General features: G+C 36.4%; 1 protein-coding gene across 6 annotated transcripts in view; it reads left to right on the top strand.

Annotated features, from left to right (window-relative positions):
* The window catches only part of LOC135210908 (metaxin-1-like), a 146,700-nt gene that overhangs the window by 83,250 nt on the left and 42,327 nt on the right, over positions 1-21,123 (top strand). For all 6 annotated transcript variants that reach the window (XM_064243854.1, XM_064243855.1, XM_064243856.1 and 3 more), the window contains one exon: positions 2,866-2,962. In XM_064243854.1, the coding sequence (XP_064099924.1) occupies positions 2,866-2,962 (97 nt within the window). The remainder of the gene's footprint in view (positions 1-2,865; positions 2,963-21,123) is intronic.

Here is a 21,123-nt window from a genome sequence, read left to right as displayed (position 1 = left end):
CTCAGATATACATATCAAGTTAAGTGACCGGAGGGGGAAGGAGCTGATTTGTTGCTGCCATCAACTGCTCATGAAATTTCCACCCTCTCTCTATCTCTCGTCCATCTCTCCTTTCTCTCTTCATCTCATCTCGCTCTCTCTCCATCCTCTCTTCTCTCTTCTTCTCTCTCTCTCCTCTTCTTACTGAGTTGAGAGATTTTTATGGTACATACATATATGCGTAATATGTTTATTAATATTTTCAAATAATAATAATAATAATAACTGTAATTACAAAAATCATATGTGAAAGTATTTTACAAATACGTACTACGATAATCTCTCTCTCTCTCTCTCTCTCTCTCTCTCTCTCTCTCTCTCTCTCTCTCTCTCTCTCTCTCTTTTAAAGTGATGTATGTTTTTTGGATGATGATTTACTAGTTTTCAAATATCAATATTAATGTAAACAGCAATAATATAAATTCATTAAAGAAAATACTAAAGTGAATTAGCAAGATTTTAGTTAATAAATAAAAAGAATTATGTAAGAATGAAAGAAAATGCACTTTACCCCGCATCTTTCTCTTGGAACTCCAGTAGCAAGCCAAGTTGGCTGGGGTCCAACAACTGTGTTGCCATATCTCAGGATAATGTAAACTCTCTCTCTCTCTCTCTTCGCTTCTCTCTCTCCTCTCTCTCTCTCTCTCTCTCCTCTCCTCTCTCTCTCTCGCTCTCTCTCTCTCTCTCTCTCTATCTCATCTCTCTCCTTTCGACTGAGATGAGAGAATTTCTATGGTACATGTATTGTTTATTAAATTTTTTTGCATAATAATATAATAATAATAGTAATATAACTATATTCAAAATTCATATGTGATAGTATTTTAAAGAAGTACAATAATCTATCCACTTCACTCTTTTAAATAAGGACAACCCTCTCTCTCTCTCTCTCTCTCTCTCTCTCTTCTCTCTCATCTCTCTCTCTCTATCTCTCTCTCTCTCTCTCCACACGAAAATACTAACATGCCGCTAGTGGTAACTCTCGCCCTCTGTTTGGGCTGGAAGTGTATGTATAAGTATATCTTTAAGGACATTACTACATTTTATGGTAAAATAATAATATACAGTACTAGTTTACAAATAATATACGTTTAATGAGATTAAACAGTAACAATACATTCTCCTCTCTCTCTCTCTCTCTCTCTCTCTCTCTCTCTCTCTCTCTCTCTCTCTCTCTGCTATTGGCTGTTTATATATTTCTAATGGTAAAATGTTTAAGATTACTTTAAAATGATATTAATAATACCAATTCAATGGTATATTTGATGTAGGATAATACTTTAAGTAGACATTTGGTATTTGTGATTTCACATTCCATTGTTCCCTTGTAAAAAGAAAATGGATGTCTCAAATAGTAACAGTATGAAAGAAAATGTGCATGACTGAATACTTATGGGGGGACTGAATTATTTTCACATACGTAACTAAGTCATTCAGTACGTACATAGTATGTATTTATGTATAAACATAAAATGTAAGATTTACTTTTTTCAAAGATTAATATGAACCATAATAGGATATTTTATGTATGTTTGATGAAGGATGGTCTTTAAGGGATACTTTGGTGTTTGCATGTTCAAGATAGTTTATGAGCATTTTTAGAGGGGGTTCCAAATATTCGCGGATTCTAACTATTCGCGGGGGGGTCTGGTACGCATCCCCCACAAATACAGGGGGACCACTGTATATATATATATATATATATATATATATATATATATATATATATATATATATAGATATTTTTTTTTTTTTTTTTTTTTTTTTTTTTTTTTTTTTTTTTTTTTTACTGCACGATTCACCTCAGAAAATGTACCAGTGCATTTGCGTGAAGCACAAAAATTCTTTTGATTAACAATTGTTACTTTTATCAAGAATACAAATGGATACATGAATTTGCATAAGTGGAGAATACTTTATCTTTCCTGATATACTTTGTATTTTGGCAATGATGTTAAATTCATCATGTAATTACGGTACTAGATTTATGTAACTTGTAGTTTCAGCATTTCATGTTTCAGAGACAGTCAAAATTACAGGAGGTTTAGGAAAAGTTTTAATTATTGTTTTGGACATGCAGATGTTTCTGGAACAATTGAAATTGACTGTAGTAATCCTTTACTTAAATGTTATTATGTAGTGACTTCCTACTGCATGTAGTATGGGGATCTGTAATGGTAGCAGCCAAAAACCTGTAGCATGGAAATCCCCATAATGCCTGGGCACATGCGTTGGTGAGGCCTAGAAGAATTGGAAGACTCCATGATAATCAGCAAGGCAGGCACACCAACACGTTGAAACAAAGAAATCACTGGCAAACAAAGCAACTGGCTTGGGAAGGAGAGCGCAAGTGATTGCTCTCCAAGGCGGTCAAAGAAAGACTGATGCATCACGGGGTTCTATGCCTGGTCGGTGACCAGCTTCCACCTCCTATACGTATGAGTTGCCAGTTTCCACAGATTCCTTGCTTTACAATCTTTGGGTTTTTTAACCGGTTTCCAGCTGGCGCAAGAAGATTATTCTATTGTTAAGACTGAAGGTTTGTTAGCTATGAAAAATACAAATTGATTAACAATTGGTCATTTTTCCATTCTAGAACCTTCATTGATAACTATGTTATCACTAACTATGTTATCATATGTTTCCTGTGATTAGACATTTATGTCAGACTTGAGTACACCAAACTGTCTGGGAATTATGCTTAGTTGCTTATGGAATTGAACATAGATGTTGTGCATCATAAGTTGTGGTAGGCTTTTTAGTATATCAGATTGACTTGATGTTTTAACTTGCAAAACTTATGATTTTATTTTTTACATTTTCCAGGTCGATTTAAAAGTACAAGTCTTGCAGAACCACATTAAAGCATGCCCTAACCTTTCTCGATACGTAACGAAAGCAATTCAGAGGTTTTTCCCTTCAGGTGAGTTATTTTTCTTCTTGTTTTGTGATGTTAAATTTTTCTTGAAAGGATATGATTATTTATGGGAACTTAATTTTCTGAAGTCCCTTTTGTAATTTCTGATTCGCAGACAAGCATTTTAGTATGTACACACCTGTTTGATGTGTATTGTGCAATAACTGGCAATGGGACGGCCTCTTGGTTTTGATATTTTTATCCTCTAATGCATGGAGCAAAGCTTATTCGATCAGTTAGTGATCTTATATTGCCTATTCTAACGTTTTCAAAGTGGTTGAGAATATCATCAAAAGCCCATAAATTTTTTACGATGCATGTAGAAATCCCCAATGTTTCTTGATTGTGTTGCTTTTCTTTCACAATTTCCTGCGTAAGATGAAGCAGTGAGAACCAAGTAGGCGTAGGACTGAAACGCAATTCTTTGACATGGGTATTAGCATTTGCTATAAAGTAATTCATTATCATCAAGATGATAATTTCCCATTTTTTTATTAATGTTTCTGATATCATGAGTATATTTTGAAAAATTATCATTATTTTTATGGAATAATTTGTAAGTACTTATATGTATCCTTTATATGTGGGTTGATAGTACGTACTTTCAATATTTTCATCAACAATATCATTGATTCTCACAAAATAATGCCAGGAAGTGATATCTCTGATGTTGGCAAAGTTTCAAGACAGTCACAGGATTCAGTCACAGGATTCATAAGCTTTGTTCGTTATTTGTGGAGACTAATGCATAGCAAAGTGAGTAACTAAATTAAAATACCACAGATCAACATGGCTGGACTACTTTTTGAGTTCTGTGTTTCCTCTGATTTTCTCCAGATTATACCTCATTCACAAATGTTTCAGCTATTTTGAAGTCCAGTTCCTCGTTGGACAAGTGGTTTTCATGCTCGGCTACCAATCCGGTGGTCCGAAGTTCGATTCTTGGCTTGGCCAACACGGAATCAGAGGAACTTCTTTTTGGTGATAGAAATTCATTTCTCGATATAATGTTGTTCGGATCCACAATAAGCTGTAGGTCCTGTTGCTAGGTGACCAATTGGTTCCTAGCCACGTAAAAATATCTACTAATCCTTCAGGCCAGCCCTAGGAGAGCTGTTAATCAGCTCAGTGGTCTGGTAAAACTAAGATATACTTAATTTTGAAGTCCAAGGTCTGTAAATATATAGGCACTTCTGATCATTACACCATTGAGATGGACATAGTATTTGTCAATCAGTATATTGTTAATTCCACTTTTGGAATAATAGTCTGTTTGAAATAGAGAGCCAACTGGATCGCATTAATGAAGCATGTCATGCAAAATTTTAGATGCTATATTGGATCCTGATCCCAAGAAGTTAGGTGAAATGCTGATGGCCTACTTTATTGAGATATGCCCATAGAAAGATCATCAAATTTATAACAAATGACCAGCCATGGTTTGATGATACATGTAAATGAGCTTACCATGGCAAACAAACCAAATTCAATGCATGGAGACGATATCGTGCGAATGAAAATTACATCCATTTTGTTGAGTCTTGCCATGCTGCAAATAGAACTTGCCATACACCCGAGAGAAATCACAATATAATTCCTTGAAGGGGAAACTTTAAGGAATTACTCAGCCTCATCTTTAGTGGACCAAATTGGCATCATCTATCTTTGGATTATGCTCATCTTCCATTCCACCACCACTAACAGATGCTGGTACAGATTGGTTACTGTCCCTAGCAAAAAGGCTGAACTGCTTCATCAAGCTTTTGTTGCTAAGCAATCAGCTGAAGATGTCCCTCTCCCTGTTACTTGTCATCCTGAACCTCTTCTTACTCCCCTTCCTCCTTGAAATGCAGAGTGAAGCAGTAAACTATCCATGGCAAATGCCACTGACATGCACTATTTCACCATAACTTATTTTACCAGCTTTGTGCAGAGTTATCACAGTTGATATGTCCTCACATGATTTGGTATGCTGTGACATAATAAAAAATGGAAAATGCACCAGCACACCAAAAATTATGAAAACAGGTGCCACGCGGCACCATAACATAATTGCAAGAACTTGCCACCTTACACTGACCATATATATATATATAATATATATATATCTATATATATATATATAATATATATATATATATGTATATATATATATATTATATTGCTACTTAAAAAATCACAGTAGATGCACGTGACTTCATAAATAAGCGAATACCACTGGAAATTGATAGTCAGAAATCAGGATTTCTGACTATCAATTTCCCGTGGTATTCACTTTTATATATATATATATATATATATATATATATATATATATATATATATATATATATATATATATATATATAAGCGAATACCACGGGAAAATGTTAGTCATTTTCCCATGGTATTCGCTTATTTATGAAGTCACGTGCATCTACTGTGATTTTTTAAGCATTATATATATATATATCTATATATATATATATATATCATATATATATATAATATATATATGTATGATGTATGTAGTATGTATGATATGTATATGTATATGTTATATATATTACATGTATATATATATATATATATATATATATATATATATATGTATATATATATAAATATTTATATATAATATATATATATATATAATATATCATATATATATTTATGTATATATATATAGATATATATATATATATATATAGATATATATATATATCATATATATATATGAATATATAGATAGATATATGATATATATGTATCTATATAATAGAATATCTATATATCTATATATATATATATATGATATATATGATATATATATATATAGATATATTATTGGAGTATATATATATTTATATATATATAGATTTATATATAATATATATATATATCTATATATATATATATATTTATATATTTATATATATATATATATATATATATATATAATAATAGATATATATATATATATATATATACATTACATAATACAATACATACATAATAAATACATACATACTACATACATACAGGCAGTCCCCAGTTATCGGCAGAGATGGTTAACCCTTAAACGCCGAGTGGACGTATTTTACGTCGACATTTTTTGTCTCTCGGGTGCTGACTGGGCGTATTTTACGTCAACATACAAAAGTTTTTTTAAAAATTCGCGGAAAAATACTTATAGGCCTACCAGCCGAAAACTCTTGAATCACGCGCCTTGGGGGATGCTGGGAGTTTACGGATCAAGGTGTTGTTTTGTTTACAATCGTTACGCAGGTGCGCAAGCGCGAATTTCTTTCTTGCCGCACTAAAAAGTATCGGTGACACATCTCTGAAATTATTTCGTCACTGACATAATTTTTGTATCATTTTAAATTAGCCATTACATGGAGTATTATATATGAAAATGTGCGCATTTTTATGTAGAATATAACAAAGAAATACTCATGATTGTAGCTTTTATCAGTTTTGAGATATTTTCATATAAATAACGATAAGTGCCAAAATTTCAACCTTCGGTCAACTTTGACTCTACTGAAATGGTCGAAAAACGCAATTGTAAGCTAAAACACTTATATTTTAGTAATATTCAATCATTTACCTTCATTTTGCAACAAATTGGAAGTCTCTAGCACAGTATTTAGATTTATGGTGAATTTATGAAAAAACTTTTTTCTTACGTCCGCGCGGTAACTCTTCCGAAAAAAATCATACATGCGATTGTGGTAATTTTAAAATTAGCCGTTACATAAAGTTTTATATATGGAAATGTGTGCAATTTCATGCACAATACAACTAAAAACAACCCTTGGTTGTAGCTTTTATCAGTTTTGAAATATTTTCATATAAAAAATGATAAGTGACAAATTTTCAACCTTCGGTCAACTTTGACTCTACCGAAATGGTCGAAAAACGCAATTGTAAGCTAAAACTCTTTTATACTAGTAATATTCAATCATTTACCTTCATTTTGCAACAAATTGGAAGTCTCTAGCACAATATTTTGATTTATGGTGAATTTATGAAAAAAATAACTTTCTTTACATCCGCGCGGTAACTCTTCCGAAAAATTATATGTGCGGTTGTGGTAATGTTTGCACCATTTTAAATTAGCCGTTACATAAAGTTTTATACTATATGAAAATGTTTGCAATTTCATGTAGAATATAACGAAAAATAATTGAAGGTTGTAGCTTTTCTCATTTTCGAAATATTTGCATATAAATCCCGATAAATGGAAAAAAAACCACGTTCGGTCAACTTTGACTCTACCGAAATGGTCGAAAAACGTAATTATAAGCTACAACTCTTACAGTCTAGTAATATTCAGTCATTTATCTTAATCATGAAACAAATTCCAAGTCTCTAGCACAATATTTAGATTTATGGTGAATTTAAAAAAAAACTTTCCTTCCCTCCACTCGCGGATTCTCCGCCACAAATCTCCGAAATGCGTACGTCACATTCTCGGAATATTTGCTCTGTTTCATATTAGGCATTTCATAGAGTTTTATATATGAAAATATGCACAATTTCATGTAGAATAAAACAAAAAATATTTGAAGGTTGTAGCTTTTCTAATTTCTGAAATAATTGCATAAAAAAGGGATTTTGACGTAGGAAAAATCTATTTCTGGGGGAAGACCTGTGTCGCCCTATGAAAAATCCCTGTTATTCATTTTTCCCAGTATAAATAGCTCTTTTATATACCAGAGAAAAGCTAACTTAGTTATGCTGAGGTTACTACCCCCAGAGCGATCACCCAAAGGGTGTCTGTATAGTATAGGGGCGATGTGTTACCACAAACCACAGGGCTTCTGCCATTTAGAAGATTCCCTTCAAAATTCCTCTCTTTTGGTAGGAGCCGTCACAACGGAATCCCACTACTCGTCCCCGCTCGCCACTACTACTACTACCGAAGCGCCATCTTGCATTCCTGATTAGATCTATAAACTTGGATTAGTCAGGGTGGGAAGAAATGTTAATAGGGCTAGGGTTCATAGGGCGACACAGGTCTTCCCCCAGAAATAGATTTTTCCTTCGTCAAAATCCTTTTTCTGGTGTCGACCTGTGTCGCCCTATGAATACATACAGAGAATGCTATACAAGTTTTTAGTGTAAAATTATATGTAAAACCCTGTTAATGATATTCAAAGTAAAGAATTATAAATAGTTTTACTATTTAATTTTAACATTATTTCTTAACTTACTATCTGTAAGAAATGATTTCTTAATATATTCTTAACCATAATAGTAATACTTATACAATACTTAAAATTGTACATAATATGAAGTTATTGGTCTTAATTATGTGTCATACAGACCAATCAAAGCAATACACTAATACTTAACCCTTAAACGCCGACTGGACGTATTTTACGTCGACATTTTTTGTCTCTCGGGTGCCGACTGGACGTATTTTACGTCGACATACAAAAGTTTTTTTAAAAATTCGCGGAAAAATACTTTTAGGCCTACCAGCCGAAAACTCTTGAATCAGGCGCCTTGGGGGATGCTGGGAGTTCACGGATCAAGGTGTTGTTTTGTTTACAATCGTTACGCAGGCGCGCAAGCACGAATTTCTTTCTTGCCGCACTTAAAAGTATCTGTGACACATCTCGGAAATTATTTTGTCACATTGACATAATTTTTTTACCATTTTAAATTAGTCGTTTCATGAACTATTATATATGAAAATGTGCGCATTTTTATGTAGAATACAACAATAAAATACTCATGATTGTAGCTTTTATCAGTTTTGAGATATTTTCATATAAATAACGTTTAAGTGCTAAAATTTCAACCTTCGGTCAACTTTGACTACCAAAATGGTCGAAAAACGCAATTGTAAGCTAAAACTCTTATATTTTAGTAATATTCAATCATTTAACTTAATTTTGCAACTAATTGGAAGTCTCTAGCACAATATTTAGATTTAAGGTGAATTTATGAAAAAACTTTTTCCTTACGTCCGCGCGGTAACTCTTCCGAAAATAATCATACATGCGATTGTGGTAATGTTTGCACCATTTTAAATTAGCCGTTACATAACGTTTTATATATGAAAATGTTTGCAATTTCATGTATAATACAACAAAAAATAGTTGAAGGTTGTAGCTTTTCTCATTTTCGAAATATTTGCATATAAATCACGATAAACAGAAAAAAAACCACGTTCGGTCAAATTTGACTCTACCGAAATGGTCGAAAAAACGCAATTGTAAGATAAAACACTTACATTCTAGTAATATTCAGTCATTTATCTTCATCGTGAAACAAATTCGAAGTCTCTAGCACAATATTTAAATTTATGGTGAATTTTAAAAAAAAAACTTTCCTTCCCTCCGCGCGCGGATTCTCCGCCACAAATCTCCGAAATGCGTAAGTCCCATTCTCGGAATATTTGCTCCGTTTCATATTAGGCATTTCATAGAGTTTTATATATGAAAATGTGCGCAATTTCATGTAGAATAAAACGAAAAATATTTGAAAGTTGTAGCTTTTCTTATTTCCGAAATAATTGCATATAAAAAAATATATATAAAAAAAATTCGACATTCGGTCAACTTTAACTCGTCAGATATGGTCAAAAACTGCATTTGTAAGCTAATATTCTTACAGTATAGTAATATTCAATCATTTCTCTTCATTTTGAAAGAAATTGGAAGTCTCTAGGACAATATTTAGATTTATGGTGAATTTTTGAAAAAAATATGTGTTTACGTCTGCGCGTTACGAATTCATGCATTATTTTGTGATAATATTTTCTCTGTGTTGCTTTTATCGTTTTACAATTTGTTATATACCAAAATGATCGCAATTTAGTGTACATTACAACGAAAAAAAGTTACTTGTTACCTTTAACCGTTTTGCGCACAGCACGATTTGAATACAATTATATATGAAATTTCGTTTTTGCGCTATCATATATCACATTATATATATATGATAATGATAATTATTTTCATTTCTGATGGTTGCATACTAAACTTCAGGCAATGACAAAAAAAGGAGCCAAAAATGAACTCTTAATCTTCAAAACTAAGCGCGCTATGATTTTTTGAAAAAAATATTTTTTCCGCTCCCGCGCTCACTCTGAAACGTCTCCGGCACACGGGAGACATTTTTTTTTTACCGCTTCGGCGTTTAAGGGTTAATAGCAATATTAATTATATACATATTGTGCAATCTTATATACTAATTCAGTAACGTGATCGACAACAAACGTTTCGCCCGGTCCGGAAAACAAGGTATGGTGGGGAGTGTGAGCAAGTCATGCAGGCAGAAGGGTCATGCAGAGGGAGATAGTTAAAGGAATAGTCTATTCAAAGGTTTCTAAGGAGAACCGTCAGTTTGTTCTTCAGGAACCACCACAGTACCAGCTGCCACTGCTGAAAATTTTAGGGCCTGTAAATTTTTGAGAAAGTGGCGCTTAAACACTGTTGGGGACTTCCAACCTGTGTACTTTTTTAGGTCTTCAAACTTCATATTTTGAAAATAATTAGTTGATGTGGCAGCTGCCCGGATATCATGGACATGTGGAACTGAATCTGGGTTGGCTTGTTTAATAAAATAAAGAATCTGTTGCCTAATTCCTCTTAAAGTTATCGTGCCCCCTTTTTCTCTAATAAAAAGAGAGCCCGTTGTTATTTGAGATGTTCTGGTCATAAAGGTTTTAAGTGTATGAACCTGACATAATGATTCATCTTCTGGAAGAGTAATAATTTCCCAAGGAGTCCACCTATTTTGTGGATCCTCATTTTTTGTTAAAAATTGTCTATCTGGTGAAAGTAAAACTTTCCCAGATTGAAGGAATTCCACATGCCCTGGATTTCTAGAAAGTGCTGATAATTCAGATATTCTAGCGCCCGAGGCTAGCGCTACTAAAAACAATGTTTTTCTTAATAGTGCTGAATAAGAACAATTATCATTGTCTGAATCTGATGCCAGTTTAAGGACATCGTTCAGGGACCATGATATTGATTGAGGACGGTTGACCGGTCTCAAACGTGCACATGCTTTTGGGGTAGATGAGAAGTATGTGTCTGTTAAATTAATGCTGAAACCTATTTGAAAAATCTTTCTTAGGGCAGATTTAATTGTGGTAATAGTACTGGCAACTAGGCCTTTCTCATGTAATGATCTAAAGAAAGAAATGGTAAGGTTAGTATCCATCTCTTGTACATTCATATAATTTAAAAACATAGCTAGTTTCTTAACTGCAGAGTCATACTGTCTAATTGTAGAATCGCTCTTATCCGATTCTACAAATAGAATGTTTTAACGGATCTATTTTCGCTTCCTTTTGTGCCACGAACTTCATGAAGTCCATAAAGTTAGGGCATTCAGAATTCTTGAGGAAGCTGACACAGTTTGCGTTTGTACTGTTTGTGTTAATATCGGGGATGGAATCTTCTGAGGTTTGAGTTTCATCTCCATGATAAGTGGATACCAATTGCTCTTCGGCCAATTGGGTGCCACTAGTGCCAACTGGCCTCTGAATAATCGTAGCTTGTGAAGCACCTTCAAGAGGAGGTTCACTGGTGGAAAGATAAATTCTTTCCCATTTGTTCCAATCTAGAGACATTGCATCGATCGCAAAGGCATTGTTGTCTATATTGGGAGCTACATAGCAGGCTAGTTTGTGGTTGGACTCTGAGGCAAAGAGGTCTACCTGGAGGTCCGGAATCTGATTCATAATCCATTTAAATGAATTGTTGTCCAGTGACCATTCCAATTCCAATGGGGTCATTCTGGACAAAGAGTCTGCTATTACATTCCTTACTCCTGCCAGATGAGTTGCTGACAGATGCCAGTGGTTCTTTTCCGCTAATAGGAATATTGCTATCATTACATGATTTACTTTGTTTGATTTAGACCCTCTTCTGTTTATGCAATGAACGGCTGTAGAGCTGTCCGATACGATTTGAATGTGGATCTTCTTGGACGGTTGTAATTTTCTCAATGTCAGGAACACTGCCATCGCTTCCAATACATTTATGTGGAATTGACTGAATGTTTGTGACCATGTCCCTTGAACTTTCTTGAGGGATGAATATCCCCCCCAGCCGCTCAGGGATGCATCTGTGTGGATGATCAGAGATGGGGGAGGAAATTGTAGCGGAACTGATTTGGATAGGTTCCATTGTTTCGTCCATGGAATAAGTCTCTTTTTCAGAATATCTGGAATTCTTGAAACTTTGTCTCTGAATTTGAGATTTGCTCTTGATCTCCAAACCTGATTGATATCTTTTAATCTGGTTTTCAGTAGAACATCTGTCACTGATGCAAATTGAAGGGAGCCTAGGATTCTCTCCTGTTCCCTTCGAGATGACCGTCGTTTTCCGACAAAGCGTTTTGTAGCTTTTACTATCTCTTTGACCTTTTTGGACGGTAGAGATAGCCTGTGTTTCTTCAGGTCCCACTGAATTCCTAACCATTGGAACTGGGATTGTGGAGTCAGTCTGGACTTTGCCATATTCACCTGGAAGCCTAGAAACTTTAGAAATTTCAGTACTTTGGATGTTGACCTTCGACATTCTGCTTCGTTTTTTGCCCAAATTAACCAATCGTCCAGGTAGGCTACTAAAAGTATTCCTTTCTTCCTCAATTCCTGAACTACTGTCTCCCCTAATTTCGTGAATACCCTGGGTGCTATATTGAGTCCGAAGGGCATTACCTTGAATGAGTAGGCTTTCTTGCCTAGCTTGAATCCTAGGTATGGAGAGAAGTTTCTGGCTATTGGAACGTGATAGTAAGCGTCTGTAAGATCTATAGAGGTGGTGACGGCCCCACGGGGAAGTAAGGTCCATACCTGTGAGATTGTCAGCATATGGAACTAGTCGCAGTGAATGTAGGAATTCAGCCGAGACAAGTCCAGGATTACCCGTCTTTTGTTCGAGTCCTTCTTTGGGACACTGAACAATCGTGCTTGGAATCTTATGCTCTTCACCCTCTTTATGGCACGTTTCTGAAGAAGATCCTTTGTATATTCTAAGAGGTCCTCTGTTGGTTTTTGGAAGAAGTTGACTGGAGGGGGAGGGCCCTTCTCCCACTTCCAGCCTAGACCTTTTGATATTATAATGTGGGCCCATGGACTGAAGGTCCATCGACCCTTGAACAAGTATAGTCTCCCCCCTACTTGGGAGATTTCACTGGTTGGAAGCTGGTCTAGTTCCTCTACCTCCTCAGAATCCTCTACCCCTGACTCTGCCTCGCAGTCTGGAGCCTCCTCTGGCTCGACTACTCCCAGTATGTCTGCTATATGGGCGAAAGGCACCTCTCGTCTCATATGCAGGATTATATGCTGGGGAAGCCACAACTTGCGATGAAGTCGAAGGTTGAGGTTCCGAGGTTGGCTGAACCAATACATACTGTTGTGGTGGTGTTACCTTTGAGGTGGATGGCACTGCCTGCATATATCCATGAGGACGGGCCGTCTGGTAAGGGTTATACCTTCTCGCCTTCTTTTTAGGTGCTTGTTGATGAGGGGACACATCAAATTGGCGCTTTACAGGAAGACCCCACCTCACTCTCAGACTTTGATTAACCCTAGCTGCTTCGTGCAATATGGAATTTATCTCCTCTTTGGTGAAGAGGTTTTCTCCCCAAATGGATGATTTTATAAGCTTGTTAGGTTCATGTTTGACCGTGACTCCATCCAAAACATGTTTCCTACATGCCCTTCTTGCAACAGCGAAGTCATTTAGATCTGATTGAAAAGTCTGTAAAAGACTTTTCGTTAGGACCCGAAAGACTGGTTCGTCCTCATAGGTCGTGGCTAACAACTCCGCCGAGGTGACGGAGTTGATAGTTCTGGCTAACCTTGTCCTTGCCTCAAACTCCCCCTTGATCAAATGGTCGGAGAGTTTGGGCAATCGTTCGGAGAACAAGTCCGAAGCGCAATCCGGCTCCAATTTACCAGTAGTAAACGTTGCCGGAGCGTTTATCCCAATGTCCGTTCCTGTGGGGAAAAGCAAAGATGTAGGCTCTGCTTCCCTCAGTGCCGGAATTGGTTTGTCCTCGTAGATGGCTTGCAATGTCAACTCCGCCACCTTAGTTGTACATGGTGACGGAAGGCCATCCGGGGTAACGAACATCGTATACTTCCCCTTATGCGGTGTCAATTTTGTATTAACACAACTTAGTTCTGTTAGTGAACGGACCCAGGCAGCTTGGGCCTGTTCTCTGGGGAAGATCACCGTCTCCTTTGGTACTTTGTCTATTCTGACTAGCGCATGTTGTGCTAGTCTGACAAAGCCCGGGAACGGAAACTTCATACCAGCTGGGAATAGCTCGTAGTCCTCTATTGGTCTTGTTCCACACCCTTCTATAGTCAATCTTCCTTCTACGGAGGGAGCATTTAAGGCCAACCTCCAAGGGTTTTCCTTATCGAAGGGGGGAAGCTTTGAAGTATCCGGAACCATCATTGATAGAGCTGGTGTTCCGGATCTAAAGAGGCCTGAGAGCATCTCCTCAATGGGCTTGATTCTCTCCGTCAATGACGAGAGAGCCTGGTTTGAGATGTCCAGTGTTGATCCGAGGCGTGCATCTATCCTCTGATCTACTACTCCCCTAATCCTAGCTAACAGCTGGTTAGTGAAGGATTCAGGGTCGAAGAACTGTTCCGCCGCCCTTGGGACTGACCGTGTACCTTCGGTAGGGGAAGGATTTGTGGCAGCAGGCTGAATGACAGATGATGTCGACGGTTGTGACACCGAAGACGACTCATTCGCCGCTGGCGGAACAGACTTGCTCTTCTTTTTTAAAGTCTTCTTGACTTTAGGAATAACTGACGGTATTCCTTGTTCTTTGACGGGTTTCGTAAAACCCTTGAAGGATGGAGCAGAAGAAAAGGAAGGAGAAGGACTAGCCTGGTCCTCCGTGACCATCGGCTCGACGTTGATGTCGATCGCCGCCACATCGTCCATCAATTCCTTCTGCTCCTCTAAGGCGGTCGTTGTTTCCACTCGAATGGCTTCTATGAGGGGTTCAGCAATTTCCTGGGGCACCACTGTTGTCATTGTGGCGCCCGAAAATATCATAGTACATAGGCCAGCATCCAGGATATAGGGCTGACCTTTCGGCACATTTTTGCAAACCCGCGACTCATTTATGAAGGGACACCCTTGCGTCGTGCAGGATCGCCTTGTCCGCCTGTTCGTCAGTCAAAATTGACACAAGCTTGTAACAGACGGTACAAGTGTCTGGGTGCCAGACCACGTAGTTGTCCATAGGAATTGCGCAGTTCGCATGTGAACGGCAGACTACGTGGCCGTAAGGATTTCCCAATGACGCATGGCATCCCTCAGCCTGGCAACGGACCCCCTGTAATATGAAAAACTTCAATGAGTTTTCTCCTTATGGTGGTTCATTGCTAAATTATTGACGAAATATTTCGTAGCCGAAATATTTCTTCTTAGGGATGCAGACAGGCATTTCCTAGAAAAATTATGCATGTTATTTCTATTGGCGAAGATTTCATGCTGAAAACCTTCATCATAATCATGTAATATCATCAGTTATCTTTATAATTTGTTATAAACTAGTAAGTTTATTACTGATTATATTTGTCGAAGGAATATTTCGTCGCTGAACTATTCCCTGGTCGACTGAATAATATTTATAAATAACTAGGTCGTAAAACTCGTAAGTTTTTATGGGGTTTGTCGGCGAAATATTTCGTTTCCGAAATATTCCGTTGTCATACATGCCTTAATTTTTCCAGAAAATGTATTCTTATTTAGATTGTCGGGGAAATACCTCATTGCCGAAGTATTCCGGTATCGACTTATTATTGATTGGCTTAGTCTACCAAAGCTTATATTTAATATCTGCTTATCTAGGTTGTCAGGGAAATACTTCGTTGCCGAAGTATTCCATTATCGACTTATTACTAAATAGCTTACTACTAAGTAATAAAGCTTATTCATATACACTTCATTAAGTTGTCGGTGAAGTACTTCGTTGCCGAAGTAATTCGGTACCGACCTATATAATAAGGCTAATAAGTTTTCAAGTATAATAGTATAGACTGAAAATTCCTTTCAGAGGCATGTTTATGCCGAAACACCGAACTTCGCCGATGTCGGAGAAAAGACGTGGCATACCACTGTAATTGCCAAAGCTAGGAATTGTTCAGTCTGAATTCCGGTAATACCGAACTTCGAGTACTATCATATTCTACCCTGCCTCCAATCACAGTGATTAGAAGTAGTCTCTGTTCGCCGAGGCTCCAGAGATCATATAGTAGAGATATTATCGAAATAATATCTTTTATTCAATCCCTGAGATTTAGAGGTTTGCAAGCAATAGTTTATGTTGTTTGGCTCTACCCCTGATCTAAAGTAGATCCACTTTTAGGCTACATAGCCTAGAACTTTCGCTGACTGGCAGTGGCTCGTCGCGATCGAAAGTGGTCCAACCCGGTCAGGAGGTTATCCAGGTAGGCTATGCACACAATACTATTACTTTGGGTATTTATTGATCTAAATACAACAATATATCACAAAATGCATAGAAATTATCTCTTAATATCTAATACTAATCTACGTAACCGACATTATCACTTAAATTCCCATTCGTAAATGGGTAATTTCCCCGATTGTATTAGTAAAGTCATTTATAGACCTAACTTACAATAACGAGAAAATATAGATTTAAGGTTACTAGGCTTAGTAATTTAAGCTAACTAGAGATAATGAACCATGTATCCGTTAAGGATCAAATATGGTTACCTCAATAAGACTAGCCTAGATTCGCGAATGCTCCCCAGCACCGAGACATTGTTGTATCAATACCTAAGCCCTATTATTATGAAATGTAAGTAGTATCTGTTTTAACAGAAATAACACCTTTTGATCATCTTATAACCAAAGCTAAGCCTATATAATTTTACATATGCCGTGCGTAATATGTTGTTGCTATGCCGACGCACAAAATGGCTGCCCAGTCGTCGGCGTCCCCAATTCATATTTCGAGGAGCCTGGACTGATAGCATAATTAATATAACTTAAATATGTTAAAAAACCAAATTGGGGTACTCAACTTCGAAGCGGCAGAAGATTGGGCACTCATAATGGTTATTTAATTGCGAATACAATATAAAAAAATGCATAGCAAAAATTTCTGTTTTGAAGCGCACGGCTCTTTAACAGGAATGCAAGATGGCGCTTCGGTAGTAGTAGTAGTGGCGAGCGGGGACGAGTAGTGGGATTCCGTTGTGACAGCTCCCACCAAAAGAGAGGGATTTTGAAGGGAATCTTCTAAATGGCAGAAGCCCTGTGGTTTGTGGTAACACATCGCCCCTATACTATACCGACACCCTTTGGGTGATCGCGCTGGGGGTAGTAACCTCAGCATAACTATGTTAGCTTTTTCTCTGGTATATAAAAGAGCTATTTATACTGGGAAAAATTATTAACAGGGATTTTTCATAGGGCGACACAGGTCGACACCAGAAAAAAATATATAAAAAAATTCGACATTCGGTCAACTTTAACTCGTCAGATATGGCCAAAACTGCAATTGTAAGCTAATACTCTTATAGTATAGTAATATTCAATCATTTGTCTTCATTTTGAAAGAAATTGGAAGTCTCTAGGACAATATTTAGATTTATGGTGAATTTTTGAAAAAAATATTTGTTTACGTCCGCACGTTACAAATTCATGCATTATTTTGTGATAATATTTTCTCTGTGTTGCTTTTATCGTTTTACAATGTGCTATATACCAAAATGATTGCAATTTAGTGTACATTACGACGAAAAAAATTAACTTTACCTTTAACCGTTTTGCGCATAGCGCGATTTGAATACAATTATATATGAAATTTTGTTTTCCCGCTATCATATATCGCATTATTTATATATGATAATGGTAATTTTTTGCATTTCTGATGGTTGCATACTAAACTTCCGGCAATGAAAAAAAAGGAGCCAAAAATGAACTCTTAATCTTGAAAACTAAGCGCGCTGTAATTTTTTGAAAAAAATATTGTTTCCACTTCCGCGCTCACTCCGAGACTGCCTCGGCACACGGAAGACGATTTTTAATATACCCCTTCAGCGTTTAAGGGTTAATGGTGATCCAGTTTTATGTTGCTTGTCTAGTACCATAAAATTGGCTTGGCTATTTACGACACCGTAATGGACCAAGTTTTGGTTATTGGCACCATAAGGGACCAATAATAGTTATGGCGCCATAACATGCCTAACAGAGGCACCATTAACCAAAACTTGGCACCATAAGCACCGTAAATCACCAAAATTTGATTAATGACGGTTTTTGCTCATCAGCTCCCCACTGAGAGCGGAACCGCCACTGATAACCAGGGACTACCTGTATTTCTTTATGAAAAAATATCTTATCGGGAACTGCTATGGCTTGGATGGTTGACTCAATCAGTGATGGTACTCTTGAAAATCAAGAGCAGCCATCTGACTGTATGCTAAGGACAAATTTGTAAGATAAGTCTGCTAAAGGAAAAATGAGCAGAGTTAAAGTATTGGCTCTCATTTATAGATATTGTGCTGTCAGGGATGGAATGAAAATTCACTTCTTTAAGTACCTTTGCCTGCATTTACTGTTGACAAACATCTCACTCTTAATTGAATTACATGTCAGTGAAAGTACCATAAAATAATAAATAATACAGCATTCCTTGAAAATACATTTACTGTATTTGGTTAAGCATCTGGAGACACTACTGAGTAAGCATCTAGACAGTCTACTGTAGAGTAATCTGATAATATTACTTACAAATCAAATTCTGTGATTAACCTGATCATATTCCAGACATCTTCATAGTGTTCAATAACAACAATAATTTAAAGTAAAAAAAAAAACAAAAAAAACAGCATGCACACAACAAAAAGGCTAAACACAATGCATGTTCAACTGCTTGGCACTTGGTGTATACAGGTAGTTGTTGACTTACGATCACAATTGGTTCCGAACAACCAGTCGTAAATCGATTTGGACGTAAGTTGGCCAATGTTAATTTACCGAAAGAATATTAGGCTAGCCTAGCCTACCCTAGGGTAATAAGTACCATCTTTACATCTAGGGTAGCCTAGCCTACACTACACAGGATACTTTAGACATCTATGGCATAGTCATTATTAATTTCAGCAAATTCTCTAGGTTTAATGCACATTTGCTTATAATAATTCAGTACAAAGAGAAATTGAGTAACATTTAACAAGTTAGCCTCGCATATACATACAATGATGATGTTACCATGTACGTACATATATCGTACATATATTTATGAATACAGTAGCCTAGCTAACAGTATGCTACTGCATATTATACGGTATAATTCATTAATTTATTAGCCAATTTTGGATGTTCAGTGCATTCTGACTATGATATCATAGAAAAGAAAAATTGGACACGAAATGGGAATCAGATTTGGACTGACATCTGCATTACTTGCCTAATTGACCAATGTCAGGCTGCTCTAGTTAATTAATTTTGCAATCTTTTTATTTTTCTTTAGACACTATCATATTTCATAGTTGTTATGATTTCTTTAAATTTTTATGCCATTTGTGCCGTCTTTCTACACATCACATCGTGTCATAGGTTACGTACTTTTGTGAAGTTGAAGTCAAACCCGTTTCTCTACACATCATACTGTTTCTTATTGCTACGTCTGTCAGGTTTGATTTAAACACTGCTTGCTGCAGTACAATTGGTTTATTGTGGAAAACATACAAAAATATAAAATACAGATGCAAAAAAAAACATACGTATGTACATACAAAAATACAATTGAAAACTAGTACATCAAAATTAAAAACTTATTGACTGCTGGCATCACTGGTGCTTGGCTGTGGGTCGTCGGCATCATCAGCTGAGGTAACGCTCAGTGTGGCGGGAGGAGTTGTTCATTTTAAAAACATGGTTAGCTTGGTCTAAATTGCTTGCTTCCTTTTTTCGTCATAAATTCCTCTTGCCAGACGTTTTCAAAAATTATCTAAAACACAAGATATATGTAAACAGACACGGAGGATGCACACGGTAGCGGGATGCTGTTTACACTGAGTGAGCAGCGGCAGCGCAGCGAGCTGCGTGTGTGGAGAAGCGGAAGCTGGGGGAAAAACTGTCGTACACCATTTTCCCATTACGAGTGGTCGTAAAGTCGATGAGACGTAACTCGCATAGGTCGTAAGTCGACAACTACCTGTACAGTAGGGCCTCGATAATCGCGGGGGATAGGGCTCAGAACCCCCCGTGATAAGTAAATACCCGTGTTATCCTGGTACCCCCCCTAAAAATTGCTTTAAACTGCCTACTTTAATAATTAACCCACCCAAGACCACTATTTAAGTGTTTATAACTGCGCACTTCAGTTCAAGCACCAAATATGTCTTCAACTATCACCTTAAACTAAATTCAAGACAGTTTCAAAGTTATTCTTTCCTATCTTCAATTTCCCCTTCATCAGATCAGCAAACAAAAGTATATTACCTAACAATTCCTTTCTGTTTTCATGATTTGGCTGCTGCACCAAACTAAAAGTACATAGTATATCTATTTTGTGAATGAACATATTTATGATAAAAAAAAAAACATGATTTACTGTAAAGATTACAGTACCCAACTATAATACTAATGTATAAACAGCAAAATACAGCAATAAAAATCTATTTTCATCTTTTGTTTATGTTTAGAATCAGCTGATGGACGTTTATTACCGAAAGAATTATTTTGGAAAACAATTTAGTTGCTAAAAGATACGAATTTATTAATGGAATTATTATTATTTTTAACTTTGTACATAATAGTTTATATGTTACAGTAATGCATATTTCATTGAGAGAGAGAGAGAGAGAGAACAGCTTGGGATGAGAGTAACTGTTGAATAGCTTGAGAGAGCAGCTTGGGATGAGAGTAACTGTTGAATAGCTTGAGAGAGCAGCTTGGGTCGAGAATACTGTTACTAGCTTAGAATAACATAATGAAATTTGTATTTTAAATATTTTTATGGTGATAAGAAATGAAACATGGAAAGTGATAAGATATTCTTTTGTATACTGTTATAATGTGATAATCATTGAGTCAACTATAAAAGTTGTATTGAGGCACAGTTTCGTAAATCACAGAATATTAGATCAGTATTAATAGATTTTTTCTGTAAGTGATGAGAGAGGGAGAGAGAGAGAGATA

This window comes from Macrobrachium nipponense, chromosome 4 (assembly GCF_015104395.2).
Source record: "Macrobrachium nipponense isolate FS-2020 chromosome 4, ASM1510439v2, whole genome shotgun sequence".
Taxonomy (NCBI): domain Eukaryota; kingdom Metazoa; phylum Arthropoda; class Malacostraca; order Decapoda; family Palaemonidae; genus Macrobrachium; species Macrobrachium nipponense.
The sequence above is the reverse complement of the archived record's forward strand: the minus strand, read 5'-3'. Positions and strand labels throughout refer to the sequence as shown.